Consider the following 14,181-nt stretch of genomic DNA (forward strand, 5'->3'; position numbering starts at 1 on the left):
AACCGGTTTGGTCGCTGTGAATTTCTTCATAAATTTCTACATAAAAAAACTTCCTGGAGAAAGACACAAATCGAGACGAAAAACATGAAATAGAAATTCAGAAAACCCAATTATAAGTATGTATAGGTTGAAGAATTCTAAGTAATTCTAATACTACACACAATACTTGGAAAACTTAAATTTTATTTAAAAAAAACGCAAATATAGAAGCATGTTAGAAACAGTAAATTTTCAAGTTTTTTCTTCGGGTTATTTAATATAGGCAACGCTATAGACATTACAACGTTTATAATACGTCGTTAATTAATGCGGATTTTCTCCGAATGGTATCGGTAAGCGCGTTTAATGCAATATCAACGACAATAATTATTAAATATCTATTCAATTTCGGTGCGCGTGGGAAATAATTATTGTACCAAATCATCCTGGATTTGAAAATGTAGTAACGACAATAATTATTAAATATCTATTCATTTTCGGTGCGCGTGGGAAATAATTATTGTACTAAATCATCCTGGATTTGAAAATGTAGTACCACTGTACCAAATAGAATTAAAAGTATCAAATTTGGTACAAATGTACCACTGCGGCAACACTGTTTTCTAGAATATAATTGGCACGGACATGATCCCGTTGTCCACTCGGTGTAGCATATATTGAAGGCCCGGACGTGGCTCGGTGTCTACTTTACGAAACGTGCCCGGCTCGGGTACGGCCCGGTGTACCATGAATCAGCCTTTATCCGTCGCTGTCGCATATTATTTTGGAACTTGTTCTTTGAAAAACCGGGAACTAGTTCCTTTCATTTGAGGGTCGGAATTCGGAATAGTTCATTGGAACTAGTTCGTTCACAAACTACACACCTCTAAGATTAAGTCCTAGACAGTATTTACTTGGCCTGTACTTTTCTTTATTTCTCAATGGCGATGGCGCTTACTGTCCTCAAAGTCATGCAAGGATGTAAGGATTTTTGACCGGCAAAATAATATTTAAAATTAAAGGGTATAGGGTGTTTATTCTAAAGTCTTTTTAATAAACATTCTTTCGTCAAAAATAAAATAGTAATAGCCTGTTAAATGTGATGTAAAATAACACTATAGACATTAATATAAAATATTAAAAATAATATTAATACATTAATAAATTATTCAAACTTTGTTCTGTTGTTGACGTTGAAAAATCTGTAAATTATGTATATAAATTTATATAGAGCAATTTTAATGAATGCATAATAAACAAAAATGCAAATATGAAAATATAAAATACAGGGTGGTCCAAACTGTATTCCGGAAACTTCGGCAGCACATATTATGCAGATAAAAATAAGTAAAAAAGTTCGTATAAATGTATGTCCTAAAATGCTTAGTTTCGGAGATACAGGGTGTAGAAGTTTCATTTTTATTTCGATTTGTTCCAAATAATTTCTGAAATAACATCAATATTAGGGTGAAAATTGGTGTCTGGGAGTTTTTTAACATGAGAAATTTTATTTTGATGTCAATATGACTCCTATTTGTAGGGGTATTATATATAAACACCTACATGTGTTTTAACTGTTTTGAAGAATAATAACTTTTCTCTCGTCCGTACCTGTATAAAACTACTGAGTGAAGAAATATATATTTCCGTGACTTTCTACGTAAAAAATGTCTCTTGGTAAAAATCACTACAAATAACCGTTCTGAAAATATTTAGAATGGAAATAGTCAATACATGTCATTATTGACAAAAAAAACAAACACGTTGAGTAGATGATAAAAAATCTTCGAAAAAATGATAATAAAACAGTTCTGTTAAACTTTTGGCACAATAACATTTCAAATTTATGATTTCAGTCTAATAACTATTTATTCAACATGTTTAATTTATGTCAATGATGACAGGTATTGATAATTTTGATTCCAAATATCTCGAGAACCATTACTCGTAGCGATTTTTTCAGTAGTTTTATACAGGTACTCAGTAGTTTTATACAGGTACGGACGAAAAGTTCTCACTTTTCAAACCAGTTAATAAATATATAGGTGGCGTCCTCTACAAGTAGAAGTCATATTGACATCAAAATCAAATTTCTCATGTCAGAAAACTCCCAAACACCAATTTTCATCCAAATATTGATGTTACTTCATAAGTTATTTGGAAAAAGTCGAAACAAAAATGAAACTTGTACACCCTGTATCTCTGAAACTAAGCATTTTAGAACATACATTTATACGAACTTTTTTACCTATTTTTATCTGTAGAATATGCTGCCGGAATACAGTTCGGACGACCCTGTATATTTTGCTGTGTAATAGTGATTGTGAGAGAGATATGCGTAAAATAAAATAAAATGCAGAATATTACAAATTGTGATAAGTGATAAACTCGTATGTGAACTGAAATTCTATCACGTGATCGAGTGGTGAATCGAGTGTTAGTACTAATGAGCAAAATGAAAAATGTTATTTACCTCATCGACATTATTGTTGATACTGCGGCGTACATTTGGTTTTTTGGTCTGGTATGGATGAAAACAATATTGAACAACATCAATAATAAAATTCAACCAAACACTACGTATATCCATGTTTTTCCGAAAAGTATATCTCTTAATTTTATGAAAATTTTCGGAAAATAATGGATTTAATGTGTTTTAATTTTAGTAAAAAAACGAAAATACTACTATTAATGGAAACTGTACGAAACTACATACAAAAACCGCAGGCCTATAGTAATGTTATTATTATAACTCAATTATATTATTTAAATAAATTTACAAGTATCTTTAACATAAATAAATATGTAAATATATTTTAATTTAGCGATCGACACTTTTTTAGCATTAAAATATGTCGCTTATACAGGGTGTCCCAGAAATAAGTGCAAATATTTTAAGGGGTGGTAGATCTCGATAAAAGAAACATATTTTCTCTTTATCGTTTTTCAAATAAGTCAAAAATAACGAAGTTATTTTACTTCGAAAATTTCCAAAAAAAAAATGATTTTTTGCTAAAATTTTGAGAGCCACTAGATCTTTTTTGGATTGTCTTTCTTGTAAATTTAATCTAATACCTATGTTGCCATATTATCAAGAAATTACGTTTTTTAACTAAAAACTAAAAAAAATTCCAAAAAAATTTTCAAATTTTCAAATTTTTTTTTCCGCGAAAAAACCCTCAGAGGCGTGTTTCTGGGGTTGAAGTATACTACCAGTTAAAATATTTGCACTTATTTCTGGGACACCCTGTATATCCATTGCTTTTGTTTTTTACGTCAAAATTAATAGTATATTAAAAAATGTCTATACCTATGTATTTTTTTGGAATAATAGTATATTGTTTTTATTAGGAGTAAAAATTACACTTTTTGCGGTGAGGCTGTATGTTGACATACATCCGGGGCACAAAAAGTATCATTTTTACTCTGAATAGAACATGCTATTTTTTATTTAATGCCACAAATAATTTTTTAAACAATTTAAAACGTTCCAAATAGTATAACTATGATGTAGGATAGACGTGGGGTAGACTCAATAATTTGTTGTTTTATTTTACGTTGTGAATAAATGTTGGTAGTTATTAAAATTGTTATAAAAATATATAATTCTAATAAAAATAGATTAGTTATAATAAGTATTTATTAACACAAACATCCGATACGCTACTGAAGCAGGTAAGTCAAATTAACGTATCTAAATTCTTTGACATCTAATCTTTGATAAGTAATAAATAAAAGCTAAAATGCAAGAAAAAATATATAATTTGAAGTTAATTTAAGTGAATTTCATAAATGATCGGTTTACTACACGTATGTATATTATATAGTCACTTACTAGCGAAAAGTCGTTCCATTATTTCACTCAATTTTTGCCGAGATCTACCGCACGCTACACAACCAACTATTTTAGAGTCTTTTTCGATAAATCGCGATAGTGTCACTGTTAATTTAATTTCTGCCACAATTTCCATCTAGATTTACTACCTTTATACAATTATCAGTAGTAGAATAAATAACAAATAACATAAAATAAGCTCCGTAAAGACTGACAAATCCACAAAATTTCAAATCAAATTCAAATGTGCCAAACCCTAGAGTGCTTTTTCCGCCCACCATGCATGAATCTTTGGCATGAATACATGGATAGCATTATGCTCCTTCCTAAGCTTAGGCGTTAAAGTGCTTTACTTTTAAAATTACTTTTTATATTGTCAATCACGTCGCAAAAATTAATACTTTTGTGACATTTGAAAAAAATCAGATTATATGGTTATTCTACCTTTATACATGTCTATTCTATTTTCTTACCCTAAACCAAAAATTATTTACTACAATTAAACTAGACACGCTTACAAGACCTAAAAAATCGAACTTCAAGAAGATTCCCAATGTTCTAATGAAAGGTATTACGGCAAATCCATTAAACGAAAAGGGTCTAATATGTGTAATTAAAATTAGCTCCAAGGGATCAATTACGGCGCCTTCATCAAGTCTTTAAGCCGTCCTTAGTACATCTGGAACGACTTTCTGCCACTTGTTCCCCTTAACTTTATTTGATGTTGTCTTGTAAGGACGTGTTTTTGTCTTATTGACAAGGGTAAGGTTATACCTTACGACTTTGTAAAAAGTTAATGGTTTAACATAATAAATAAATAATGTTTGTTTTTGTAGTCTAAATTAATTATCATTTTTATTGTAGTTTATTTCCATAGTGTAATAGTAAAACACACAACATTTACATTGATCTCAGCCCAGAATCGTGCCATGAATTTTGGTACGACTGATATTGGAGATGGAGAACTTTTGTCAAAGCCCTGGGACTGTATGATGAGTTATGACTCAAGAAAGGGGGACACAATGGATCTGTAAGGTCGCAGTAATTAGCCCCCCTCCCACTCATTCTAAATTCTAAAATTCAGCCCAGAAAATAAAGTTTTACAGTAATAAATACAGTAATTTTTTTTATCTACAACCGTTTAGTTATAACGTTTTTACATAACTATTTTTTTAGTATTTCAGTTACGTTATGAGAATCATAACACAACTAGTGATGTTATGAATCTATAAAACAACTAGTTTTTATAATAATGAAAAACAACTACGAACATCTAAATGTATTAATTTTTGATACAAATTCCTACTACTAATTATTATAAATATTAATAACACATTTTTTACACTTCTTCAAAACAATTTCTGCTGCTGATGATGACGACGATGATAATAGTGAAGGTCTAACTGAAATAGATTGGGCTGTTGATCGATTTGGCTCGCACTCGGGCTGGCATGCTTCCTCAGCGATTCTTGATCCCAAAAGGTGCTGCGCAACAATTTTCTTGTTTTCTTTTGATGTATCTGTATATCCCTCTGCGACGGAACTACTTCTCCAACCTCCATGACGCTTAACCATTAGTAGATCTGCCCCCGAGTCCGCCAGCAGAGGCAGATGTGCGTCTAAAAGCGTGTCCTGTATACTTCTCCGGTTCATTAAGGCAAAAATAAAAAATCGGTAAAAAACTTTTAAGTTAAACGGTTTTATCTTATGTGCACTGAAAACTAGAAAATAATAATAACAATTAGGTATTTTGAACTTCTAGTTCAGAAATATTTTAGTACTAGGCAGAATAGCTTTTAGGCATATTAGACTAAAATAAAAACGTGAAACCTCTGAAATCCTACCTATGGCAAAAGCATATCTTTATACTTTGGTAGATCATGAGCTCGGCGTTCGCTGGTGAAGCTGCCACGGCTGGTTATTGATTGTCAAAATCTCCAGTTACAATTATAGTAAGTCGATGCAATCCACACTTAGTATAGAAGAAAGTATTACAGCAATAGTTAATGGGCCCCACGTTTTTATTTTAGTCTAATATGCCTAAAAGCTATTCTGCTGTTAGTACTAAAATATTTCTGAACTAGAAGTTCAAAATACCTAATTGTTATTATTATTTTCTAGTTTTCAGTGCACATAAGATAAAACCGTTTAACTTAAAAAGTTTTTTATCGATTTTTTATTTTCTAGATTTTAGTATTTAACGGAAATGCCTACCGAATATTCCTCATTCTATTTTAATTCATTTAGTGCATCATTATTACATGGTTTTTTTACCTGATAATTTATTACAATCTGACGCTCAGGTGTTTCTGACGCTAACAATCTCTCTGTCTGTCGCGTTCTGATGCTAGCCTAGACTCATGACGCTCAGGTGTTTCTGACGCTAACAACTCTTTTTGTCTCTCGTTGTGATGCCAGCCCTAGACTCATGACGCTCAGGTGTTTCTGCCGCTAACAACTCTCTCTGTCTGTCACGTTGTGATGCTAGCCTGGACTCATGACGCTCAGGTGTTTTCTGACTCTACCAGCTGCCTTTGTCTCTCACGTTGTGCTATTAACCCTGGCATCATGTTGCTCAGGTGTTTCTGTTGCTAACCGTTCTCTAAGACTATAGGTTTCATTTTCACTTTCTTTTGCACGTTTCGTTCTATACTTTTCTTTCGTCTTTTCGAGCCTTCTTTTTCGTTGTGTAACAGTTTCGTTTTTTTTTTGTTTGTTTTTTTATTTATTGTTTCCATGTTGTTTCCACGAGTAATGGACATTTTAACGGTCGACCCCCCCCCCAGAGGTCCAGTAGAGGGACAAGGCTATAATATACAACAACAGGCGCCCAATCTTGAGGGGAAAACGTTTGCGACATTACATTTTTAGCCACCCTAATGCCATACAGTCTTCAGCACGTTTTAACCTATTACCTTAACTTGGGTGGTAAAGCTACCGTTAACTACGTAGGTACATCTAATCACCTATTTTTTTTATCTGTCCTTCTAACGTCACACAATCTCGGACACAACTGTTTTGGACACGACTACTCATGCCCTCGCATAATACGCCATTTTGTAACGACGTCCATCTTGGATTTTAAATTTTGTCATAATGACAGTATTCTACTAGTGTAGCCCTTTCATTTGATACCCATATTGAGGGGGTTGTGGAAAAATATGAAATCCGCCATTTTGTACCGGCGGCCATCTTAGATTTACAATGTTATTGATATTACTATATTGTATTGTCATCGGAACTAAAGGTGTGTACCAAATTTCAGATCAATCTGACAACAGGAAGGTACTTAAATTTCAATTTCTAATTTTGACCCAAATAAACAAACAAATAAATAAATACCGTACGGGTCGAGCTAAATAAAACCGTTTAAAAACAACTACGAACATCTAAATATATTAATTTTTGATACAAATTCCTACTACTAATTATTATAAATATTAATAACACATTTTTTACACTTCTTCAAAACAATTCCTGCTGCTGATGATGACGACGATGATAATAGTGAAGGTCTAACTGAAATAGATTGGGCTGTTGATCGGTTTGGCTCGCACTCGGGCTGGCATGCTTCCTCAGCGATTCTTGATCCCAAAATGTGCTGCGCAACAATTTTCTTGTTTTCTTTTGATGTATCTGTATATCCCCCTGCGACGGAACTACTTCTCCAACCTCCATGACGCTTAACCATTAGTAAATCTGCCCCCGAGTCCGCCAGCAGAGGCAGATGTGCGTCTAAAAGCGTGTCCAGTATACTTCTCCGGTTCATTAAGGCATAAAAAACAAGCAATTTTTTTAGTAAAAAAATGTGTCAAATGTCATAGTTAAAGGTGTTAAAGGTGGGCGACTAATAAACGAAAACTAAAACTAATAAACGAAAATTAAAATTAAAACAGCATATGCCGCTCGAATGGCTTAAGTCGTATCTTGGCAACAGAAGGCAGCTTGTGAGAATTGATACGTGTATGTCTTCTTGTAAGCCTATAGAATATGGTGTTCCTCAGGGTTCAGTACTTGACCCTATTTTATTTGTGGTGTTTATCAACGACATTGCAAATCTAGATATTAGCGGTAAAATCTGCCTCTTTGCGGATGATACTAGTTTCACTTGGAGCGGCCCAGATGTTACGGCACTATATAATACTATATCCAGTGACTTACGCACCATTAAATCTTGGTGCGATTCTAATCTCCTATGCCTCAACCTTTCAAAAACTAAAGTTTTGTCATATAAAAGTACTATACAACCTTTTGTACTTAATAACACCACTATTGACGTTGTGGACTCTGTGAGATTCTTAGGACTTGTTGTAGACAACTCGTTAAAATGGGACTTGCACATCGAAGCCTTATCAAAGAAACTAAGCTCTGCCTGTTTTGCGCTAAGATCAGTTTCTAAGGAACTTAACTCATCAACCTCTAGAATGGTCTATTATGCCCTTTTTGAGTCGCATCTTCGTTATGCCCTTCCATTCTGGGGTACTTGCTGCGCGACAAAATTTGATCGTATTTTAAAACTTCAAAAGTTAGCAGTTCGATACTTATTGGGACTAAACAGTAGAACTCACTGCCAGAATTTCTTTAAAAATTTCAAAATACTGACCCTCCTTCCTTATTCATTTTTGAATCCGTTTGCTTAATCCGCAAGCACATATTCTCTATTCCGGAAAGGCCTTCTCACAACTTTCCACTTAGGAATCCGGAGCACGATATTTATCTGCCAACCCCGAGCTCAGAACTAGTTAAGGGCTCAATACTGTAAAATGCCAAGAAAATGTACAATCATTTGCCTTCGAATATCAAGTCACTTTCATTCTTTCCCGCATTTCGCAAAGCTCTGAAACATACTTACTGGAGAGAGCCCTATATGAGGTAAACGACTTTTTTGTTGATGTTTAATCATGAACAATTTTGAATTTTAAAATTTTGATCATCTCACACACTGGTTAAAGGTCTAGTATTTAATATTTACTATTTAATATTTTATAACTCTTGATTTTATGATATATAACATGCTTTTATCCATTTACAGTTTTCCTTTTGTAAAATTTTCTAGATACGCCTGTGTTCTGCAATGTCCATATATGTTTTATTTGTAATTTTATGACGTAAATTTTTTTGAATTGATTTGTGTTTTATGACAATTTTTTTATTATTTGTATATTTGTTTTTGTGCTTTTTTGTTTTGTGAATGCTTTGTCAATGAAACTGTTTTGGCTTTTTGTACAATAAAGCTTTTTTTTTCATTTCCTTATTTTTCGGTTGTAGATAAAACGTTGTACATGATACGTGCATTTAAACATGATTATAACACTCGTGGTGATTAGATTAGATTCTCTCTCGTTGTTGTAATCATGTTCATAAACACACTTGTACCAACTGCAAATAATTTTTGTTGTTTCCCCATTTTCTCCACAGAATCTGCATTCGTCGTTGTTTCTTAGCTTCATTCTACTGAGATGTTCATCGAGGAGGCAGTGTCCTTTTAAAAATCGTGTGATAATCCAAAGATTGTTCTTATTTAAATCAAGGAAAAAAATTAAAAAAACTTCGAATTGATGGTTACTGAGATGATCCCGTTTAACGCTGCTTTAGATGTTGCCACGCCCTTTCTAATTTGAAGTTCAATAAAACACAAGTTTACTTAATCGGTAATGAGTTGCATAGAGGCCACTAGCTTTTTAATTTTAACAGCCGGGTGGTCGGGATTCAAAGATATTAATAAAAGGGCGCCACGAGATTATACTCTATGAACTCGGCAATAAAGATGTAACTATTAAGTAGACTTCAACACTAACCTCGAACTGTTGAGTGCAATTATCATGAACTTCAAATATTCTATAACTATTTGTACTTAAGCGATTCTAACTTAACTATGAGACTAGACTGTAAATAATACTACTAAAAATATCTAAGCAATTTATTAAAATATTAAAAAGTTATAAAGAAAAGAAATGAATGAAATGTAAATGATTGAAATATATTAAGTCAGAATTTAAATCAATAAAAACTAAATCTATGACGTCATCCCCCTTAACTTAAACTAAGTATGCTCTAAGGGCGGAATACAAATATCAAACTAAATCTAACTAATATCTAGACGATCTTACTCTACAGTGTAATGGTCTTGACAAGAACTTGAAAACTACTCGGAAGTTCCTCCGGCTGAGCTTCGGTGTATAGCAATGGGGTAGCTACAGCAGCTGGGTGTACTGTCACTGGAGCCCGTCAGGAAACGTACAGATACCAGGCAGGTGTAGGACTTCAACAGGTGACATAAAAACCCTAAATAACATTGGTTGTCTTAGAAAAGAGCCTCAATTATAGAACAAGGACCAGCACAACGTGTAGCAGTTAATAAAGGTAATAAAGAAGGACTAATCAAATCTGAACTTTACCTCAATGAGGGTTTATGATGTCCAACGGGTAACTCTACACACGGGCAACAGGAACGGATGAATTTCTGGACTGTTCTGTGCTGTACGGTCTGGATCGGTTTTCTTGCTCTACAATTACGAACAACCAAATAAGACTTAAGAAAGATAACACTCAACTAATCTTTCTACACCACGTGGGCGTGGAAAAGTCGAAAACCAGACAACAATATGAACAAAAATCAGTTGAGCGTTGACTTAGAATAGGCAGAAGAATTATAGCATACCTTGAAACTGTTCGGGGACTTCTTGGGCACGTGGAATCTGGATATCGGTCGGAAAAAGGCTATTTTAATCCCACTATGGAAACTGGTCGGTGGTCCATGTAAATCCCACAAAATACAACCATGACCAAATGTGTTCCGGAAGACTTAATCCTTCACTATGAAGACCTGCTAATCACCAACAGGGAATGCTTCACGGAACGGCAGCCAGTTATTCACGACGACACTCTTCAGCCGGGGAGTACACCAGAAGTGATGCAAGGATTCGATTTCCTTCACAAAATCAGATTTCAACCGGAAACCTCCCTCCAGGATATAGATAGAGAACTATATATCTTGACTAGTCCAACTCACAAAAAGGCATAAATAAAAAATGATGTTTTCTCCTCAGCCATATTCCATATCCGGTCAATGAACGAATTAAACTCAGAAATTCCACAATTAAAAGAACGAATTGCACTCTGCGATCCACATCAAAAATAACCAATTTAACTACGAAATTTTATCTGATAATTATAAAATTTCAATAACCCAAACAAAGGATAAATAAATCCAAAAACATCTGATTTGATCTGACACTGCAAGTGACGGACAAAAGTGATGATCAAAGATATATAGAGAGATGGACAAAAAGCCTACTGCTGGTCGGCATCAGTGACAATATATGTATAATATCGCGGTGTATATCGGGTTGCATAATCGTATAATTTAAATAAAATAATATTTACCAATAAAATTATAGTAAACATGATGCAAAAATAATAGCTATTTGCGATGTTTCATGAGTTAGCACAGAGAGGTCGTTGCGAGGAAATTTGACTGTTACAATAGAAAGATAGTACATATAAGGTGACTATTGGTCTGAATTTACCGCATCATCTACAGAGCTATGCTGGTCCTTTTCTTATCTCTCGATTACATAGTCGTATATCTAGTTTCAAGAAAGATTGCTTGACCACTTAACTCTTTGTTTCATGGTCATTTTTTAACACGTATAGTAGTAGGTAATACGATGCATCCAGTGTAACCACATCATCGGTACGAATATGTAAGAAAATTTGCGCAAAAATTCGCCTTAATCGCTCTACATCACTGTTTTGTAAACCAAAGAAATAAATATTTCTTGTAAATATTGGAAAACACTAGAACTTTTTTCGAGAAGGATTTTATGTCAAAGTATTTTAGTTTTCCTAAGTATGGCAGAAAAATTTTCGAAGAAGACTTTACGATGTAATTTGATAATTAAAATTTCATAAAGTTTTTCCTGGAAATAAAGCCCTTCTTTTTATAATTAAAGTCCTTGAAGGAGGTACTTGTTGTTTTTACTCTAAAATTCTCTTTATTTCTCCATTTTTTCTTTGTTTTTGATATTTCGAAATTTACCTTTTCCCGATGGAGATAATTTGCAAAAGCCAGGATAAGATTTCCTTTATTTTTATTTTATGAAAGAGGAATTTCTCCAGGCGCATTTTTATTCGCTTTATTTAGAGATAGAGTAATTGAAATAGGAGAGGGTAAAATATAGAGTTAAAATAAGCTTATTTCGAATTGTCGATGATTATTTTTTGTAATGTCAAGAATAAATTATAGTAACTTACATAGAAATGCAGAGATTTTCCTTGATTTAAGTAAAAACAATCTTCGGATTATCACGGGGTTTCTAACAGGAGACTGTCTCCTCGACGAACATCTCAGTAGGCTGAAGCTGAGAAACAACGGCGAATGCAGATTCTGTGGGGAAAATGGGGAAACACCAGAACACCTTATTACCATAGTGTAAGGAAACAAATCCTTTGTTCTTTTTCTGCCACTTTATATGACCTTGTTCTCGCCTCCGTAGCCGACGACGTAGCTGTATAGTCGTGGTCTATTAACTAGGCAAAGTATAGACGTAGCACTCGCCCAAAGAGGTTAGAAGGGAAAGAGGTAACAAATGCTCTATTTTATAATGCGCGAAGGCTGCCTGTTTTTCCGATCTGGGTTCCTTTGGTGGGGGTCACGCCAGGAGCGGATTTAGAAATTTTTAAGTGAATAATGATATACATCTAATATATAAAATTCTCGTGTCACAGTTTTTATTACACAAAGACCAGTTACATTAAATTTTACTGACTTTGAACCGTCAAAAAGCCATCACTGTCATCACGACCTTATGTTTCATTTATTAATTTCCAGAATGAAAATCTTAAACTCAATTTAACAGAGTTGCTCGTCGGGAAAGAGGAACGTGGACGAGGCCATTAATTTTATCTGAACGTTAACTCCCAAGAATTTTAATGGGACCGGTAACTTTTGCCCCTTCATCCTGAAACTTCCGAATTAAGACCTGTTTTTATAGGGAGAAGTTTTTCACGGAAATTCTTTTAGGAACTAGCTAGTCCCTAGTTCGATCTTGGAGGACATTATTAATTGATAAATGAGTGTTTTATATTTACAGTTCTTATATATACAGGGTGGCGCCTCTCATACGCCGCGGAGGCTCCAAGGAGAACGACAGTTTGTATTGAGATGAAATTTTGTGAGCATATGTAGGTTAACTCAGAGCACTTTTTCAAAATATAGAGAGTTCTGCAAGGTATCCCCAAAAAAATTACACATCAAAGTTGTGTTTTTTGTTATGGAACACCCTATATATTAATTGATTTTCGGATTCTAGGAGGAAAATAAAGGTGAGTTTCATTAGAGAAGTATATGACTAAAATGTAAGGTTTTTTACATATTTAACATTTTCTAGAAATAAAGAACGATTTTTATATAAGAATAAAAGCTACCTAAATTGGAATTTACCTGATATAGCCTAATATGTAGTTAAATTAACTATTGTACTTTAAATCAAATTAAAACTTGATCCAAAAAGTTATACAGAGTGAGACAAAATTAATATTGAACATTGGCCATATTTAGAAGCAAGTTAATCTTTTACTTTAAATGGAACACCCAGTATATTATTTCGATATTCAATGGATAATTCATGTCTCTTCAAAATACTATTAAGGTTGCCTACCCCTCAAACAAAGATTTTCCTAGATATTTTCATTTACATGATTTGATCTGGGTAGATCTATATTATTTGATAAAATCTAGATAGCTGTCTAACTAGTCCAACTTTAACAACTAGTTATCATTTTGTGTCAGTTAAAACAAAAAAATTTCTCCGAAATTTGCCGAAAATGCAAACTTATCCTACATCAGAAAAAAATTATATGATTCTATTAAAAGAATACTTAAATGCTCCTGATTTTATCTAGTCTGTTTTTTATGGGGATATGTTAAAGACAGTGTTTAAAAAACTCTAGCAACTATTGTCGACAACATGAGAGAAATTATTGTAGCTGCTTTTAGAGGTAGAACTCCACATATGCCTTTTAAAATGAAAAGATCCTTAAAGATCCTTCCTACAATCATTTTATGCAGTTAACAGGCCAGGAAAGGATGAATTTTGAGCATTTGATTTCATCTAGCTAATTTTTATCACATAATTATAGGTTTATATCTAGTTTTAAGTGTGTAATAATTAAAATATGATTTAAACGTGTATGTTTTTATTACCGTTGGGTATTTAACTCTACATTCTTTAATTTTTGTTAAATTAACAAAAGGTATATCATAGCCACCTAGATTGTTCAAATAATAAAGATCTACTAACGCAAAATCATAAAAATTAAAATATCTGCGAAATTCTTTGTCTGAGGGGTAAGCAACCTTAATA

The 14,181-nt window shown here is 33.3% G+C and overlaps 1 protein-coding gene across 7 annotated transcripts in view; it reads right to left on the bottom strand.

Annotated features, from left to right (window-relative positions):
- The window catches only part of LOC115890735, a 354,534-nt gene that overhangs the window by 93,170 nt on the left and 247,183 nt on the right, over positions 1 to 14,181 (bottom strand). For 6 of the 7 annotated variants that reach the window (XM_030911047.1, XM_030911051.1, XM_030911052.1 and 3 more), the window contains exon 11: positions 2,453 to 2,500. The exons of the other annotated variant lie outside the window; for it this stretch is intronic. In XM_030911047.1, coding sequence (XP_030766907.1) covers positions 2,453 to 2,500 — 48 coding nt within the window. The remainder of the gene's footprint in view (positions 1 to 2,452; positions 2,501 to 14,181) is intronic. 7 annotated transcript variants of the gene reach the window in all.

This window comes from Sitophilus oryzae, unplaced genomic scaffold, assembly GCF_002938485.1.
Source record: "Sitophilus oryzae breed Bouriz unplaced genomic scaffold, Soryzae_2.0 scaffold_910_pilon_pilon, whole genome shotgun sequence".
Taxonomy (NCBI): domain Eukaryota; kingdom Metazoa; phylum Arthropoda; class Insecta; order Coleoptera; family Curculionidae; genus Sitophilus; species Sitophilus oryzae.